This window comes from Eleutherodactylus coqui, chromosome 4 (assembly GCF_035609145.1).
Source record: "Eleutherodactylus coqui strain aEleCoq1 chromosome 4, aEleCoq1.hap1, whole genome shotgun sequence".
NCBI lineage: Eukaryota > Metazoa > Chordata > Amphibia > Anura > Eleutherodactylidae > Eleutherodactylus > Eleutherodactylus coqui.
The window spans coordinates 233,960,150-233,980,257 of record NC_089840.1 but is presented as its reverse complement, the minus strand read 5'-3'; the positions used below and the strand labels follow the sequence as shown (position 1 = coordinate 233,980,257).

General features: G+C 43.8%; 1 protein-coding gene across 4 annotated transcripts in view; it reads right to left on the bottom strand.

Annotated features, from left to right (window-relative positions):
- Nucleotides 1-20,108, bottom strand: part of TACC2 (transforming acidic coiled-coil containing protein 2) — a 158,489-nt gene that overhangs the window by 17,264 nt on the left and 121,117 nt on the right. For 3 of the 4 annotated variants that reach the window (XM_066600873.1, XM_066600875.1, XM_066600872.1), the window contains exons 7-13: nucleotides 16,736-16,899; nucleotides 13,726-14,902; nucleotides 5,710-5,770; nucleotides 5,162-5,369; nucleotides 3,936-3,997; nucleotides 2,269-2,375; nucleotides 1,956-2,112 (exon numbers count right to left, since the gene is read on the bottom strand). In XM_066600873.1, coding sequence (XP_066456970.1) covers nucleotides 1,956-2,112; nucleotides 2,269-2,375; nucleotides 3,936-3,997; nucleotides 5,162-5,369; nucleotides 5,710-5,770; nucleotides 13,726-14,902; nucleotides 16,736-16,899 — 1,936 coding nt within the window. The remainder of the gene's footprint in view (nucleotides 1-1,955; nucleotides 2,113-2,268; nucleotides 2,376-3,935; nucleotides 3,998-5,161; nucleotides 5,370-5,709; nucleotides 5,771-13,725; nucleotides 14,903-16,735; nucleotides 16,900-20,108) is intronic. The other variant, XM_066600874.1, reaches the window with a different exon arrangement.

The window sequence follows — 20,108 nt, the reverse complement described above, 5'->3', positions numbered from 1 at the left end:
AGCCGTAAGCACTGCCATCTGGTGCCTTCATGAGTCACTGTATTTTCCTATGGAAGCCATGCTTCTAAAAGAAAACACTTGTGTCTTTCATACAGAATCAATTAAGAAAAATACTTGATGTATAAGATCATTTACATACAATTAACATGTGATCATTTAGATGTTTATCTTCAGTCATTAATTACTACATACAAGATGGAATAATACCTCCACAGTGCCACCTATTGGAAGGCAGCATTCCTTCAAGCCAAAGTCAGACTCTCTATAAAAGCCTTGTAACAATGACTGGGAATTAAAAGCAAAGCCAGACTCCATGCACAGACAGCTGTTTCAGGGTATTTGCCCTGCATCAGTGTCCAGCAGGGATCTAGGTTTGCTAGTGAGAGGCCTGGAATGGGGGGTCAGAAACGCTATCTTTTCTCCTTAGGGAGAGCACCTAGACGGTGAGTGAGGAGACTCAAATGGCCATGCTCGCTCCTCTGGGTAATATGCAAATAAGGGAGATGGAATAAAACCTACACAGTGCCACCTATTGGAAGGCAGCATTCCTTTGGCTTTAAGCCACTGTGGAGGTTTTATTCCATGTCCCTTATTTGCATATTACCCAGAGGAGCAAGCATAGCAATTTTAGTCTCCTCATTCACCGTCTAGGTGCTCTCCCTAAGGAGAAAATATAGCGTTTCTGACCTACATACACTTCGGCATGTTTCTGCTTCTTGCAGTTGTACAACAGGAGAGAGGCCCATAGACTGACTTCTCTCCGTAATTACAGAGTTATAAATGATCTGTTAGCCCAAGTTGCTAATATAATTTATTTCTCTTGTTTTCGTGATGAAACATGGTTACTTTTAGATGCTTATAAATTGAATACAAAGCCAAAAAAACAATTAGTGAACTCTCTCTTTATCTTTACGGTGTTAACTTCCTGTAACCACAAGCCCTAGAGAAAACTTATCATGCACACATCAAAGGCTAGTGAAGTGTTCATGAAATGCGCTGGACGTTCCGCTCTCTGTAAGGCTTAATTGATACACTTTCAAGAAAGAGAAACTAGAAAGTGGAAAGCGAATGTCATTATTTCACCAACCGGATCAAGCGAGCAGTAAATACCCTCCATAATATCTACCAGGCTGTAAGTGGAAGTGAACATTAAAAGCCTGGTTCATACCCCTACACCCTCAATACCACCCTAGTACAGAGAGCAAAGAACAGGATTACCACCCTCTTTCTTATGGGGTAGATGGGTTGTAGGAACTTGATGCCTAATACACAAAATCCTAGGGTACTTGTGGACAATAGTCTAAATCTGCAGGGCTCTTTTTTCTATAGGCCACCCATGTCCGGCACAAGGCGGTTTGGTGCCCTAGGTAGCTGAAGCCAATAGCATCCCCACCATAAAAAATAATCTGAAACAACCATCATAAAAGAGATTTTAGATGCAAGTTTAATCAAAACATTTGCCCCCTGTGCCATGCACCACTTGGCATCCTCTTTGTCCTCTCTCTTCAGATATTAGGGAAAGCCAAAGCGCTCATTGGCCAGGACACTATAGCAATAGTCCATTCTACTTCCAATGGTCCACAGTCCACTGTTCCTCCCGATGCTTACTGATGCCTGTGCACTACACCCCAGCAACATCTTCACTACAAGGTAATTCTTGATGGACAGATCATAGGGGTGGCTGATGACAAGTGTTGGGGGCAGTGCTGGCAAGTGTGGAGATAAGCAGTAGGCAGTGACACAATGCCAAAAAAGTTATTGCAACTTAATATTTTTTATATATTAAACATGCCTCGCCCCCCCCCCCCCAGGCCTGAGAAGAAATAGCACCCTAGACTGTTGCCTATCGCTGTCTACTCATTGTCCTAGGACCACCATTTCCATAGAGCTACCTCTTAGTTCCTCGACAAGCTTCCAATATTATCGTTTGATAGCATCATACATTGTGTTCTTACCAGCTCCATTTTTCCACTCCCAAGCACTTCTGCTTCTTCTTCTCTCTGCCGTGACCTTTCCACAGGTTGGCATACATTATCTTGCATAATAGGTGGAGATCTTGAGAGGGGCAACTTCACTGAGCACACGCTGGGATCAATTTCGTCAAAGTTGGAGCTGACAAAAAAACCATAGAGCGTATGTAAATGAACAGTACAATGGTTGGACTGATTCTACGTTTAGCTAAACCCTCCCTCCATAGCAGAACATTTGGTCACGTATTTGCAAAACAAAATATCAGCCGCCTTAAGCAGCTATTCTTGCCGTACTTACTCGGTTCCTGCAGAGCAAGAGTCTGAAAACTTGACTGTTTTTCCTTGGTTATCCTGGGTTTCCTCAAACATGAGGTACATGGACTGTGGTTGAGGCATGTCACGGATCTAGGGTGATATTACAATAACGCCGTGAGACTGAGCATAGTTTCGTTAAATGCAGATGACTGACCCCACCCAGAATATAATCCTTATTCAAAAGCAATCAGGTTGACTCACATGAGTCAATGTAGAGTAAGGTCAACAATATAGAAGAACTTCAAAACAGTCGTGCAGGAGGGATATTATTTATAAAGCGAGATGACAGGTTTATAGTGTAGACAAGTCGGTTAGCTGCTTCCTGTTTTTGTCTAATCTGTTTATATAAGTCAAGCTTAATCCTCATTTAATGATTTTGAAGTATTCAGGGAATTAAAATACTTCTGAGCAACTTATATGAATGGCTTTTTCCTCTATACAGTATATGGCAGATGAACGTGTCGAAATCTCGACCATCCTTGGTGGCCAGTTGGCTGTAAGATTTTCTTGGTAACACTGCCTTTTACCAGGTTTCGGCCATATGTTGCCACAGCATAGAAAACCCAGCCTGATACTGGTGGCTCAGCTTACACACGTATAGAAGAGTTACAGCCATTGACTTTAATCATGGGGCTTGCCAGTATTCACAAAGCTGATCTCTGGTCATTGTTTTCAAGTTACCTGTAAGGGTGCATTCACAATATGTCATAGGTACAGTATGTGTCATGAAGATTTTCCGATGTATAACTCCAATGGATGCTACAGTACAGCCACAAAGTGGCTACAACACATTGCCTATAGGATGTGATGTTTAAAAATATATATATATACTGCACCGTAAATGTTTTTACTGGATATCTCTGGATTGAATAGCAAAGTAGACTACATTATTTTATTTTAAAAAGTATTGCAACTTATACTAGCTTGATGGTGGCCAAAAGTCCATTCTTTGGACTCTACTGGGTAAATGGCGGCCTACTGGCCTAATGGCGGCCAAAATGGCACTCTTTGGACTCTAAATAAATAAATCAATAAATCTTGTTATTTGTATAGCGCGCACCTATTTCAGGTAATTTATTTATTACCCCCCGCCAAGCTGGGTACTCATTTTACCAACCTCGGAAGGATGGAAGGCTGAGTCAACCTTGAGCCGGCTACCTGAACCAAGTGGGGATTGAACTTGCAACCTTCAGGTCGTGAGCGAGAGCTTAGGACTGCATTTCTGCTGCCTAAACACTCTGCGTCGCACGAGGGTTCACTCTGCACCACACGAGGCTCTACCAGGTGAATGGCGGCCTACTGGCCTGATGGCGGCCAAAAGTACATTCTTTGGCTCTACTGGGTGAATGGCAGCCTACTGGCCTGATGGTGGCCAAAAGTACATTCTTTGGCTCTACTGGGTGAATGGCAGCCTACTGGCCTGATGGCGGCTAAAAGTACATTCTTTGGCCTCTACTGGGTGAATGGCAGCCTACAGATACATTTGACATATACACTGGCAGCTTTCACACCGAGCGTAGACTGCAAACGAAGTGTTAACGCACCCTTTCCATAACTCCAGTTTATTTTAATGTAGTGCAAATGGGGCTATGAATTAACCATACTTCACAGAAGTTGAGATATCTGATGTACCATCTGAATAGGGCTTACCGGAGAGCATTTTCCAGTCTTCTCCATGTATTCTATGCTGTATGAGCTTCCAAAATCTATATCTAAAAAGGTATGAAATAAAGAATAGCTGAACATCTCCTGTAATCTATAGAATGTGCTTTTCCGCGTACTATAGAAGCAGAGGACTTCACCAGGGGCGTAACTATAGAGGATGCAGGGGATGCGGTTGCACCCGGGCCCAGAAGCCCTAGGGGGCCCAAAGGCCTCTCTTCTCCATATAGGGAACCCAATACTATGAGTAAAGCATTATAGTTGGGGACCCTGTTACAGGTTTTGCATCGGGGCCCGGGAGCTTCAAGTTACGCCTCTGGACTTTACCACTCATTGTATGGCAGCCTTCACATATAGTGTAAATGCTGTGAAATGTCTGTGAAGCGGAATTCGCTGCAGATATTCTGCAGCAGTTCAAGGCATGTGGAGGAGATTTCAAAAAAATTTCCTTCATGGGGAGCGGAAAATTTCTGCACCGAATCCGCAGTGTTTTTGAAAATCAATATGGATTCTAAATATGCAGCAAGCCTATTTATGCTGTGGATTTATGTTGTGGATTTCAACCATTGGTCCGCAACAAAAACCGCCGCAAAATCTGCACCATCTAGGTCTTGCGGCATATTTGTTGCAAAATTTCCGCCCATAGCCAAATACACCATGTGTGAAGGCGGCCTAAAATTTCTTGACCTTCATAGTTCATAAAATCAAGCTTTCACAATTTGAGACAGTATTGACGGGTGACAAAAGGACACATCGCTCAGTACGGCTTGTGCTGATTTGTTCTGAAGATCATTGGATTCTCATCACCGGGACCTCCACCATTCTAAACTTCTGACACGTCTCTATGACTTCATGTCTTACATAGACTAGTATCAATGAGGCGAGGGAAGGGTCACCAATGCAAGATTTGGTGGCATTACGGAAAAGAACTTCTGTGTATGTTATAAGAAGGGTTCCTATTGACCCCCCATTTATTCGTATATAGGATGGCATAACACGTAAGTCTTACAAAATAATAACACAATACAAAGAGACCGATCTGCATTCAGTGTATAGAATATTAGGGTCATTGCCTTCGAAGCTTATATATATTACTAAAGGACATGGTCAAGGGCAAAAAAATCTATTAAAAAAAGCCATTACGGGGCAGGTTTTTAGTGATGCGTTGGGTCTAGTGAAAGAGGTAACATTAAGAGGAATCTGCTGAGACTTACCATCTGAGGAACTGTGGAACTGGCTCTCAGCGACAAAGCTGGTCAGGTCCGACGGCTGGGGGTAGTCCTGCTTCTCGTGTTCTAGGTCCACGGCCATGCAGGTCCACTTCTGGCTACTGACTGAAGAGGCAAGCTTTTCCTCATCAGTAGCATGCTCTTCTGAAGCTATTACCGGAGGGATGTCTGACTTGCAAAGTATTGTGAGCTCCTGAAAAGAAAAAAGTCATTAAATATGTATTATATCATATGCAAGTATTTACATGCTCTAAAATGTAGCAAACTCCCATCATTTGTGAAATGAAGTTCTATGTAGTACTAACTAAATGGCAGCCATACAGTACTATCACAAATACAATTGTCTACATACGTATGTATATGATGTTATATTAGTAACATTTGTGACAACGTGGCAGGTCACTTTCGCCACAGTGAATAATTTGTTCCATTCGAGAGCACAATCTAGCCAGAGGTCTATATATAAAAAATATATATTTTTCTTGTAAAGTGAATGGCTGCCGCCCATGAATATTGGCTGTATATGAACGTACCTCAGATCCATTTTCTGTGACTGGAGAACGCTTTGGTGATTTCTTCACCCTAAATGTGTCACTGAAACACAAAAAATAGGCAAGTCAACGTCAACCCAAAACACAAAGGATATTAACGACAACGAGCAAACCGCTCCAAGGAATATACAATTAAGGGCTTAAACCGATGGGTGAGTTTTAGCCCCGTTATGCGGCTGTGAAAATCATGGGTGCATAACGCAACAAAACCATTCATTTCAATGGTTTCGTTTCCACCATCGTGGTTTCTACAAGTTATTACTACACACAAGAAAAGATCGGGCAGCTCCAATCTTCCCACTTTATTTTTTTCTCAAACTCACATGTACAAGCATGGAGTTTGAACAGTCTGGAAAAAAAAAGTGGTTCATGCACGAATGCGCTAGTGGCGAGCGTATTAACCCATCCCCCATGTGTTTTTACCATAGGACAGTAAAAAATGAGCAGTTATTCTTTTATACAGTCAAAAAGGTGTTTCTAAGCTGCTCAGTCTGCTGTAAAAAGTTAAAAGAAGCCATGTACACCCCACCTGTTCCCGTTCTACAAATGACTATATGCCTGCTGACCTTCACTTTCGGCTGGAGGAGTGATGACGTCTTGACAATGCAACATTGTGAGGGGGTAGATTGCTTTCAATGTCTGGAGTTTAATACGTACTTTTGTTTCTTGTGAAAGGTCTCTTTAAAAAGGGTGAGGGACGAGCAGTGGGTAGCTGCAGGCGGGTAACAACCGACCGGAATCCGGAAGGTGGGCAGAGCTTGGCAGACAGGATTAATATGAAGATTTGCACAGAGGTGCTCCTGGTTAATAAAGTGCTGCAGAGAAGAAAAGCCCTGCAGGCAGAACTTGAGGAATTCACCAAGCAAAAAACCTGCAGCACACTGATGAGGGGCAATCACCCTGAAACAGCTGTCTGTGTATGGTTATTCTGGCTTTGGCTCACAATTTCTAGTCAATGTTACAAAGCTGCCTTCCAATAGGTGGCGCTGCAGAGGTATTGTTCCATCTTGCCATTTACATATTTCCCAAAGGAGCATGCATGGCCTTAAAGGTTTTCTCACACAACTTCTAGGTGCTCTCCTTAAGGAGAAACAATACCCTTCCTGACCCATTGAGGAATTGATACACAGCTTCAGCACAGTTTGCCGAATGCCAGTCGCTCCTTCGTTGACTCCTGACTTTTGGAACCAGATCCAGGCCCCAGGTAAGCACACAAGACTGAAATCAACACATCTAGGCCAGTATCCGGACTAGATTTCGACTGTGTGGTCTTAGAACTGAACTGTTGATACCCAGAAACAGGACTATTCTACTAGACCCTGACTTGTCCTTCATTATATTACAGCCTGACAATAGACATTTATTCTAGTTCCTGTCCAATAAACAGTTCTGCAGTATCATGGAGTCTGGTAAATACTGTTATTTCCCTTGCCATTTCTAGGCCCCTGGAACCCTGTGGGCCTACTTCAACACCAGCCCAGAACCGGTTTGGCCGAAACTAGAATTGCCACCTTTCTCACCAAAAAATACCGTCCAGAGTAAGAAAAAAAAGGTATGGTTAAACAAAGAGAGTGACTATATCCTCTAAAGAAGCACATATTCCCCCTGTACAACTATCCTATATGTATTTCTCAGGAGATAAGCTCTACAGTATCTGCTCTCAGTGCACTGTTTTACTGACACCATTCTTCAAAAGTTACAACCTTGACAGCAACCATAGCCGGAACTTAGCCATGAGTCCTTGCTTAAGCCTAAGCCAACCTTCATGGACCAGGGAACGATGACCATGCAAGAGCTCAGCCTCTCGGCTCCTAGATGGGTACCCCAACCTGCATCCCTCAACCAATTTACAACATGACCACTGCAGCCAAAGTGAGCCAGGGACTGCCATATGCCCCTACTATTGGTGGCGTCATTCCTGGTTTACTGCTGCTGGAAATGAAAACCAGTAGGGGACTGGGCATGGGCAGTACGGGCGCAGGTGAGGGAGTATGGATTCTTTTCTCATTTTACAGCAGGCTGAGTAGCTCTGAAAACATTTTTGGTCCCCTGATAACCTTTAGGCTGTGACCTGTATGTCACTGATGGACTATATAATAGATGCCTTTGTAAGGCACTATATTCTAGGGGTGGATGCCTTCCTCCATAATACAGCATGCGTTATAACAAAAAACCCTCCACATACCGGATTGGAAGAGCGAGGAGGTATATAGTAAGTCACATAGAATTCTATGGGATACCCGTGTGCCGAATACCGCCATGTGCATGAGCGTAAGACCGTCAGTTATTAAAATTTCTATTCAGCTGTTTCCTAATATCTGTTTTCCGGAAAACTGGTGACCATTAGGGTGGAATACGATAAGCGGATTTTGCAGTGGATCTGTCTGTGGTAGATTTTCCGCCATGCCTGAAAGCACCCTTACAGCAACCACACCTTTTCCAGAATACTCACTAGCAAGCAGTGACATATGCCCCATGCTCTCAGGGCACATAGGTATTATAGAAGGGGGATCCCCTGTTTGGAACTCCCCTTTTATGATACAGCAAAGTGACTCTGGTGGATTCGATCCAACCCTGTATTATATATATAGACAAGATCTCTTTCAGACGAGCGTATTTGTAAACATCCGTAAGGGATCTTTCACGCGAGCGGAATGTTTCCGTAACCAACAACGGAATTTGGCGTGCTGAAAATTCTGCACCAAAACCGAGATGCAAAATGTGGACTTTGATGCGGAATTGCTGGCAGAATTCTATTTTGAACTAAGCATCAAAATCCCCGAATCATGCTTCCATGGCAAATTCCGCTGCGGTGTTTTGGACATAATCCGGCTAAGGGACATTTCATTCACGTGGACAGAGTTATTTGCCACGACGCACCCAAGACGCAACTTAAGTATCCACTGTGGAATACTGCAAGAAAGTCAGAGCAATCTCAGATGGGCATAAGCGGAAAAACGCTAGGTCCTACGCAACGCATTTGTGCAGTGAAGGAGTGTTTTGTGCCTGCACTAATACGGTCTGCATTTGCGCAGATACCACTACTTCACATGGTTGGAGGAATCACACCCGCCTGATTTAACCCTTTCCAATCCAATTTCTATCCTGGTTTTCCTAGGGGGCTTACTCTTTTTCTGCTGTTATACAACGGCGCTATATGCTGGCTAAAGCCAGTACTGCATGATGTGACATGTTGGATAGGCTCCGACAGCAGAGAGGCTGGTAATATACAGTAAGAGAACCCCGACGGATGTCTTCCAACATCGGAGCTGTACAGCCTTAAATCATAATGTCTTCAGAGGTCAGACAGTGGATTGGAAAGGGTTAAGCCAAATGATGTTCCAGTGTTTATGGGCATATGCAGTGGTTTGCGCACAACTGTGCATACATATGTGCACATTTACGCACCCCCATAGACTTCTATGGTGTGCAAAAAAAAAATAGGGCATGTTGATTTTTTTTTTCACACACGCAAAAAAAGAAAGTGAGCATGTACCCATAGAAAACAATGGGTTCTATTCTCCGCACAATGCACAAGGATTTTTGATATTGCATTGCAGGAAAATTTAGGGTACGTTCACACGTAGCGGTAATGCTGCTGATTTACATCTTGCATGCTAATGATGCCCATGTGAAAAGTTACTAATACAGATCCGTAATCTTATGAAATGTCACCAGTATTCATCAGTGTTATAAAAATGTATCCGGACAAAAAAATTGCAAATACTGATAAAACATGGATGCATCTAAAGTCTAATCAATCTCCATAGAGTGAATTTGGGATATTACTAAGAAACAACTGAAAAGTACTTTTAATAATGGGAGGTGGCACATGTTACCATTGTGCCCCTTCCAAGACAAACCTCTTAAGTTTTGAATGTCTCGCAGAGAAGTCTAAAAAATGAATGTGCCCTATGCCAATGTTCCCTTTGCATCAAACGAATCAGATAACGTATATGAAGAAGCATAGAAGCAAGAATTTTTTTCCAGTCCACCCTACAAAGTCACGTCTTCCCTTTCATCCCCCGTAACGCCAGTGCCCTGCACATAGACTGCACACACCACATTCACAAGCATGACTTCACATACAGCAAAGTGGTAGCCAAGAAGCAACTTGACAAGCCAGAATGGGCAGAAGAGACAATAAGAACAAGACAAGCCAAGAATGCGAATGATGAATCCATGCCGAGCAAAGGAGACATTGACCATTAAGATATATATATAGAAATGGCTGGAGTTACTTACAAGAGAGAACAGACAGACACGACATCTTCAACCATCCTAGGGACACAGAGACAAAGAGACAGACAGACAGGAGGCTGTGTACGTACTGAAATATGCCCTCTGCGGCGCCACAAGAGTTATATACACACACGCAAACACTAAAATATACCGGGAGAGAAGACCCTAACACCGCTAGACCTAAACTATAAGATTTACTGTAACTCACTAGAATATTGTAATATTCTGTACATCTTCATGAGGGGATAAACAATGCAGCTGCTAGAAACTATTTTCTGGTTTGTGTCACTTGCAAAGTCAAAGAGTTACAGGGATTGGTGTTACAGGCAAAGTTCCCATTCGCTCCAATGCCTGTAATACCAAGCCTGGCCACTGCAGTGAGAATGGAGCAATCTGCTTCCTGCAGAAATCCTCTTAGTTTTCAAAAATAAGAAGACAGCTGATTGTGGGGGTCACAGGTGGCAGACACCCACTGCTCTACTATTGATGACCTATCCTGTGGTAATGACTTCAGTAGTTTACAACTGGACAACCCTTTTCACTTTTTAAAAGCAATGACCAAAGATTTTTGTAGAGCCTTTAGATGATCCAACATCTATAGCTTGGGATACTGGTAGATCAATCAAAAGTTAGAGCAAAAACGTGGCACACCATGGCAGGGTTTGTAGGAGGCTGGGACAGGGGTTACATTTTACTTAGAAGGTGTTAGGCAGCATAGAGTAGGAGTTTGGTTTAATTTAATTGGTAGAAAGGGTGATAAGGAGGTGGGCTTAGTAGAGGTACCTTTCTAGATGCCAAGTAACCAGCTTGCCATTCCTGTTGGACACACAAGTAGCCTGCCCCCATGTTAATGAAGAGTCCCAGTTGGTGGTGTGGGGGCTTTTGTATGACTAGGTCTCAGTATCTGTGGGAAGGAGGTCACCGATGGCACTCGGTGAAGTTGTTGGGGGGGCCACCGGATGTATTGTCACCCCTCTTTAATAAGAATCTCTGACCAATGGATGGTGTTATACCCCCTAGGGCAGTCTCAGGGTACAGATTCCAAATGAATCAGGCAGTACCTAAGACAGATTTGTTATCCCCCGAGTTGGCATTGCTGTAATTGGGGGCCCATTATTTGGGTAGTGTGGGATAGAAGGCCATCCTAGATTTCCAACAGTTCTTGTCATCTGCAATTACCAATACCAACCACTACACAGAGGTCAGAGCAATCTGCTTCCACTCCGTACCCTGTGTTTTGCCGGAGCAGCCGAGCGACAGACCCTCAACCGATCAACTACTGAGGATCTATCCTGAGGATAAGTCCTCAATGAGAAAAAAACAGAAAACTCCCTTAATATGAAAATGTTTTGTAATTTTCTCTTTGTTTAATTAAGAGCGCTATGATATTACAGGATATAGACATTAAATAACCAGCGGGTTGTTGATCAGGGTCTTACAGTCAGGTAGGAACTATCAAAACGTCGATCCAGGGATTATTCTGACTGCCATTATGAAACTGGGAAGGAATTTTTTCCTCCAAATAATTAGTTTCTGCCTCATTGGGGTTTTTTGCCTTCCTCTGGATTAACAAGGGGAGGAGGAAACAGGCTGAACTAGATGGACGTTGTCTTCCTTCAGCCTAACATACTAAGTATGCTACTATGTTAAGAGGCTGTGTGACCGCTCTATTGCCACTAAGCGTCATGAGTCTTTATTTAATGGAGTTGGATTGAGGTGACGTGGAAGGGGTATGTTTTAGTAAAGCACATCTGCAATACCCTGGTCATGACTGATCCTGGTGCTAGATCATACTGTCCATGAGCAGGCAAGGCTGCCAATGTAGGCCAAGCCTTAAGAAGACGTAAAGGGAATGTATCACATATTTATTTCATATTAATTAAATCCAAATACTGAAACATATTCTCTTTTTCTAAACTTTTTTGATTATTTTATTTTTCGAACTGACTACGGTGGAGGCCATCTTGCCTGACCTACAGTAAAACTCATTTAGAGGTATGCTTTACAGCAATCACATGGACCATGTAGGGGACTCATTGACATTTATAGAAGAATGTTATAGGCATCCTCTGTAGGTCATTGTGCAGGGATGGAGAGGAGGTGAGCTGTAATCATCACCTATCTTAAATTGTGGATCTGGATTCTGTGTTATCTACATACAGCTACCACCAGGGGTGTAACTATAGGGGATGCAGAGGATGTGGTTGCACCCGGGCCCATGAACCTTAGGGGGCCCATAAGGCTTCTATTTTCTATATATGGAACCCAGTACTATGACTAAAGCATTATAGTTGGGAGCCCCATTACAGATTTTGCATTTGGGCCCAGAAGCTTAAAATTACGCCTCTGGGTACCAGCTTGCATTGTAATCCTGCCTGTGATGATAATGAAAAGTAATTTCTACAGAACAGGAAGTGTCAGCCTATTCTGAAGCTCGGTGGCCAATGTGTGATATTTCAGAATTCTTTTAATATACATAATGACATTAAAAAAAATATAAAAATCCATATAATTTTTTTTTCTACAAATGGTTAACAAAAGTCTAATTTAAACAATAGGTCAAGAACTCGGTGGTTAGCACTGTTGCCTTGCAAAACTGGAATGCTGGATTTGAGTACAATCCTGGAAGACTATTCCACGGGGTTTGTATATTCGCATGGTGTGTATGCAAATGTCTTTCTACAGTCTATGAAACATACAGGCTATTCAGAACTCTATGAAATTGACCCTAATGGAGAGAGAGAAGTAAGATTAGGCTGTGAGCTCATTAGGAGCAGGGTGTGATATCAGTGAAGCATTGCAAAATATGGTAGTGCTATACAAGCACCATAAATGAATAGGAGGTCTGAGACCCTGGTTGTCCCCCTTCACTCATGCATGTTAGGCCCCATGTCACAATCCTACAAAATGAAAATGGCAAGAGAACATTTCGAGGCCCAGCACCGCTCTTTGTCATGGCCTAATAACAGAAACAATAGAATCAAGAGTGCATCAATATTGACCTGGAAGCCTAGAAAAAAGCGGAGGCTGTAAAGGACAATGCATAATCCTTATTGAACTGATGCCCCAGTTTTCTGTCATAGAAGCACAAGCCCGCAGGACATACAGTATGCCGTTATATAGGTCACAGTATCCCTACTGGATTAATACTGATATATGCTTATACTGCATCAACATTGTTTGTAGGCATCACTGCTTTCACCATTTATAAAAGGGGCAAAAGTTCACCTATAGGCATGTTGTAAAAAAGTTTTCTTTTGTTTTTGAACCTCTTCAATTTTGCCATTTATTGCCAAAATTCCGAACATGATCTGAAAGGGGATGTCCAGTTGTACACTACTGATAGCATATCCACAAAATAGGTCATCAATAGTAGACCTCACACTGGCCCAGTCAGCTCTTCGCTGGGCCAGTGTGCTTAGCACTGAGCTGATTTCTACAGCTCCCTTCCCACTGCAGTGGCTCGGCTTGGTATTACAGGCAAAGTTTCCCATTCAAGTGATTAGAAATTTTGCTAGTAATACCAAGCCTGGCCACTGCAGTGAAAATGGAGCTGTCTGTTTCCTGCAGAAATCAGCTTAATGCTGAGCACATCATAAGTAGCTGATCAATAGGGATCGTAGGCAGCGAGGGTAGGTCATCAATAGTTTACAACTGGACAACCCCTTTAAGAGGCGGACTTGCAGTTGCTTGCTAAATATTCACATTGGACGGGCTGTCTGCTCCCGATAGCATTAGAAGCATTTTGTCACTTACGTTTTAAGTGGTGTCTTCTTCTTCTTGGCTGGCTTATTGCTTTCTCCATTCTGCTCAGCACTTATTTCAAAAGAAGCCGGTGCTTTAGCAGGGGACTCAGATCTTTGAACAACGGGTTTAGGTGGTTCGGGAAGAGATTCTTGCGTAGACTGGGGTAAGTCTTGCGATTTTGTGCTAGAAGAAAAAGGGTTAAAATTCGGATCATCCCAGTTATCCAAATTATAGGTATAAGATCCTTTGGAAATGGGAATATCATCCACATCATTTGGAATAGGACTTGGGGATCCAGGAGGGGCATCAGGCTTTTCAACAGTCTTTTTGGGCTTGGGTTTCCGCAACGGCATTTTGCCTGCGGGTTTCTTGCCTTTTCTTGAGGGAGGCTGACCCTCACGTGACTCCTCAGAATAATCGAACTCCAGCCTCACTGACTGCCCGATCACTGCAGGGTTTTCTGGTACTTCAGGGCCACTGGGGGCCACTTCAAGTTTCTGGTGAGTAGGTATAGGTGGGGACAACCTTCCCGTTGGTTGTGTTTGATAGACCTCAACAGGAGGAGAACTCGAAACTTCACTAAGTTGAGAATCTGTCTGGGACAACTCTGAAGGGGCTGAACTTTCTTCTTTTACAACTACTGGCAAGACAGCATCTGCTTCAAAAGGAGGAGGAGGGGAGAGAGCGAGCTGCTCCTGCAAATTTCTATCCACTTCTACTTCCTGTGACTCTCCTGAGAATGGCTGAGTGGTGTCTTTAGAGTCATTAGCTTCTACTTGTTTCTTAGTACTTGCAGCCTTCTTTTTCAGTGATGCTGGCCGTGCCTTCTTTGTCCTACGTAAACTGCTACAAGCGCTATCAGATCCTCCTAGACTGTTGGGTAAGTCGTCAAGTTGGAAGTCCGCAGCTTGCAAGCTAAGAGACCTAGATAGAGTATTGCGACTCAAAGGAACTGAGTCGGTGGATTTTCTTCGAGTTTTGGAAGGGGCTTCTGAGGAAGTAGAAATGACTTCTGGAAACTCACTAACAGCTGAATCTAAGTTGTACGCTCCACTGCTTGCTATGGGTTTGTCTTCATCAAATACCACAGAGAATGATCTAGATGGCTGGCGGAAAGGAGAATCTGAAACATTTTCAGGAGCAGTTACAGCAGGGTCATCTGTGCTTTCCAAATTGGGAACCAAATCTGAAAAAGTAGAAGGTACAAAATTCTTCACTTTAACCTCATGATCTGAGCTGTAGACATGAAATAAGATTGTATCTGGAGTCTTCTACAGTAGACATCACAGTAATGAAGCACTTTATATTTAACCCACTTATATTCAGAGTGTGCACTAACCCCTTTGCGTCCTCCATCTGTATGTATAAGTCCTAATTGTTGATGCACTATACAACTAGGACATATATATAAGGCCGGTTTCACATATGCGTTGGAACCTCCATTTGGAGGTTGCATCACAGGTCCAGCTCCAAATACTGGAAGAAAAAGTGCTGCTGTGTCCAAAAGCCGGGCAGCTGAGCAGAAACCAAACTGACCCCATTATAGTCAATGGGGTCCGTTCAGCACTCTTCGGTTCCATCCTCAGACGGAGCTGCTCGGCAGCATGGATTCCCCTTTCCTGTTCCTCGAACACAGCAGGAAAGCGGAACCATGGGCGCATATGTGAAAACACCTCCACTTTAGGGGCAAATCTTACTGTATAGCGCTCTGCCAAAGAAAGAGATTGGGCTGGCACTTTGTCAGTTCTACGCCAATGAAGTGACGGAGTTGTAATGATCAGCTCTCAGCAATGAAAAGCGATAAACATAGAAGTCAAAGCGAGATGAATTACCAGATAATGACCGGAGATACCAAAGAATAAATATGGGGTCCATTGGTCCCAAGTAGAGTTGAGCGAACGCACTCTGTCGAGCTTGATGCTCGTTCGAGTATTAGCGTACTCGATGGTGCTCGTTACTCGAATAAGCATCATGCCGTGTTCGACCCCGCCTCAGTTTTTGGCCCCTCCCCGCTGTGACGTGCCTGTTTTGTCCCCTCCCCGCCGCGACGCAGCGTGCGCGTCAATGGCAAATTTTTTGGCTGGCATTGCAGAGGTGGGGGGAGAGAGAGAGCGAGAGAGAGAGAGAGAGAGAGAGAGAGAGAGAGAGAGAGAGAGAGAGAGAGAGAGAGAGGGAAAGGGAAAGGGAGAGAACACACGAACCAAGAAAAAAAAAAAAAAAAAGCTCGGGACCCGGCGTCCCACATACAAAAATGCTCGAGTCTCCCATTGTAGTCAATGGGGTTTGCTAGTAGAGTAGAGCTCTCGATTTTATGAAAAGCTCGACTCGAATAACGCGGACCCGAGCATTTGGGTGCTCACTCATCTGTAGTCCCAAGCATTCCAGTGAGTACACATACTTGGTATCGTTATACACAGGAGTGTGAGATTTTTTTTAGAAATGTGTTTTTTTTTTCAAATGTATTACACTAAATTAGATAAAAAGAAACACATTTTTTAAATTTCATACTATTTCTGCCTATTTTCCATTCTATAAAACATAAAATTAAAAGATACTTGCCCTGTCCTGGTACCATAAGAAAGCCCAATCCATGCCACAAAAAAAGAAAGAAAAAATTAGACATCAGATAAAAAATATTAACCCTTAGAATGTATGGTTCTGAAAATATGAAATGTTGACGTGGACATTTAGGCATCAAAGGCCTTGGTCACGAAGGGGTTAATGAACAGTGTTTACTGTTCACACCTCATTTTTCACTACATCCTAAGGCTCCATCTGAATCCCCGAAAAACGGAATTATAGGCTTCCCTTGCTCAAATGGAGAAGAATGAGGTCTCTGTTTGAGCAGCTTTCCTTTTATCCCCAGCATTTGTGACTGACAGAATAGTGTGCGCGACCATTCTTTTCTGTGGAAGCCTATTGTTCTGTCCCGGGGTTCCATCTGAATCCTGCAGTAACAAATAAGGTGTCAATGACCCCCTATTTTGAAGGAATAGTGCTCTTCTGGTCTCTGCTTTACCTGGTTCTTCAGGCTTGGGTGGAAGGTAAGGAGTCTCTTCTTCTTGACGTTGCTGTGGTTGTTGCTCCTGAACCTCTTGAAGGGCAGGAATAAGGACTGGGGGTACGGACTTTACTGGAGTTGTTGATTCTGGGGTCTCAAAAGCTTCTTCAGAATCCGAGCTCCTAGACATAATAAAAGAGAATATTATTATATAAAATGTGAAGAGCACTGTGTCATTTTTTTTAATGGACTACACCGAACTGGGAAGAAAATACAGAAAAAATGGAGAAGGAACTTTGAAGGCAAGGCTAGCAGAAAATGGTCAAATGCAATATTCAATTCTCCGGAACATGAAGTGATTATATCAGTCAACAAAACACATAGCTTTAACCCTTTCCAATCCACAGTCTGACGTTTGAAGACATTATGATTTAAGGCTGTACAGCTCCGATGTTGGAAGACATCCGTCGGGGTTCTCTTACTGTATATTACTAGCTTCTCTGCTGTCGGAGCCTATCCAATGTGTCACCTCATGCAGTACTGGCTTTAGCCAGCAGATAGCGCCGTTGTATAACGGCAGAAATAGAGTAAGTCCCCTAGGAAAATCAGGATACAAATTGGATTGGAAAGGGTTAAGTGATTCTGCAGACTATTAGGGTGTCCATACACACAGTGGCCGATCTGCAGTAACCACATGCTGCTAAAGGGATTGCAGAGGATTTTGCCTACTCCTCAGAATAGGTCATCAATAGTTGATCGGCAGGGGTACATTGCTCGGGGTCTTTATCTCAATGGTAGCTGTGCCTGTACTACCAAATTGGGCTGTTGCAATACTAGATGGACATTGTCTTTATTCAACCTAACATACTATGTTACTGAATTGAGATCCGCCGTGTCGCCAACAGCACCCACTTTGAACATCTGTAAGGTGCATGAAGAAATTGGAAAAGTTCTTCTATCTTTCCATGTCATTCTGAAGGGTGCCTACTAGAGATGAGCGAGCATACTCGCTAAGGACAATTACTCGATCGAGCATTGGCCTTAGCGAGTACCCGCCCGCTCGGAAGGAAAGGTTCGGCTGCCGGCGCGGGTGAGAGGTGAGTTGCGGCAGTAAGCAGGTGGGAGCAGGGGAAAGAGAGGGAGATCTCCCCTCCGTTCCTCCCCGCTCTCTCCCGCCGCTCTCCGCCCGCCGCTGGCACCTTTTCTTCTGAGCGGGCAGGTACTCGCTAAGGGCAATGCTCGCTCATCTCTAGTGCCTACCCACTAGCGTTTGTTTTACCATGCGATATCGCAAAGCACAAACTTGTGATTTTTGTGTGATGCGTTTTTAACATTAGAAAGTCTCACTGACATTCGCGTTATAAAAACGCAGCGATATCTTAGCGTTAAAAAAACGCTAGTGGGCAGGCATCCTAACTGTAGACTTGCCACCCGTCCACTAGGTACCCGGCCCGGCTGATAATTAATTCCAAAGACTAATGCTGCTATATTTTTTTTCCGGACATATTAAACAATAGTTGTCAGCTGTGAGCACCTCCGGCTGGGCAGCAAGCCCACACCATCATGCATTTAACGCACATCATAGCTTCGGTCCTGCAGCCGCTGCTGCAAATTGCCTCTCCTCCCAGCATCTGCACTGAGTATCCAGATCCAGTGATACAAAGTGATGTAGCGATGCGACAGTGTTACAAATCTAATGTATATAGAGCCCATTCTTTCCTCTGGGCTCTTCCACATTAGCGATGTTTTATAGCCTGCGACATTGCGAGACTACAGAATTGTGGCATGCTCTATACAGCTGCGACTTGCTATGTTTTGTAGCCCATGTTTCCCTATGGAGCCTCCTTATGTGTCGCATCGCACGTCCCATTGACATTCGCATTAAAAAAACGCAGCGATATCTCAGCGTTAAATAAACGCTAGTGGGTAGGAGCCCTTAAATGGTTGATATTACTAGGATACCAGCAAATTAATTCCAGAACTTCAAGAATAACATCAAGGGAACAACACGAGATAACACACATATAGAAAGACGATAAAGCGGGTGTCAAGGTTTTCAGATTTTATGACAAGACGTCAGCATGTAATACACTAAATGTAATCCAGAGTGGTTTCAGATGTTACTATCCATCATGGGAACTGCAGCCCAACAACACCTGAGCTTACAAGGGCATTACACAGCCAAGAATGAGTCTGTTAGCGAATGAACACTTTCTAAAACTCTTTTCACACAGGTATCACTGATACCATGATGGACATGAATGGATCCAGTATGTATTAGAGCCTAATGGATCCCGCTGACTCAATATACCAGGTCTTGTTTTTTCTTTTATTCACTACTAGCACATCAAAGGAAATTTCACAGTATTTATATTGAAAGCCAGGTGGACGGGATTTCAGAAATCTACTTCACAAGGTATGGAAAGTTTTCTTCAAAGTAGCTGCAGAGTTTTTCAAAAACGCTGCGGATTCTAAAGCTGCAGAATGGCTATTTATGCTACGGATTTCAACCCCTGAAATACAAGGATTAAAACCTGCAGCATTTCCACAAGTAAAGCTGGGTTCCCACACGGTGTATTCCTGCTCAAAACTCGCGTTTTGGCTGCAGCGAAAAAACGCAAGATTTCCGCTGGGAAAGTGCTGCTTCAAAACGCACGGCGCTCACCTGTGGGTTTTGGAGCACCTTGGCCTCACCCTTTTCTGCTGCAGCCGGCGCTCCCACAGTTGAGAGCGCAGCCGCAATGGAAAAAAAATAGAATGGACATGCTGCGGCCGGCAAATCCGGACCGCAGCGCCGGCTTCTGCATGTCTATTATTTTCTCGTCCACATGGCTGGCCAATCCCGGGAGTCGTGGCCACAGGCGGATTTGCCACGGCGAAATTCCGGACGGAATTTCCGCAGCAAATCCGCCCTGTGTGAACCCAGCCTAGGAGTGGTGGAAGGTGGACTCTTTCATCACTTTAAGCAATGGGATGATGCGTTCCGACTGGGAGCTTACGCCACCCACACATTAATATATATTCTTCCCACTTTGTTTGGTAATAGAGAGCCAGATGGGCCCAACCGGTTAGCAGTCTTATGTAACCCATCAGCAATGTGAAACGTGCATTACCAAGTTTGTTTTGATTGGTTATTACTCTTGCATGAACTAACATTGTTTAGGCTGGGTTCACACAGGGCGGATTTGCCGCGGTTTTGCCGCAGCAGATCCGCCCGCGGGCCGCTAATCTCGGGATTAGCCAGCCATGTGGACGAGGTTTCTCAGAAACCTCGTCCACACGGGACGGCTAATCCGCTGCGGTAAATACGGGTGAAACCGCGGCTGCGACCGCCGCAGCCGCGGTTTCAAAAGAAGCAGCATGTCTGTTTATCTTTTCTTTTTTGTTTTAT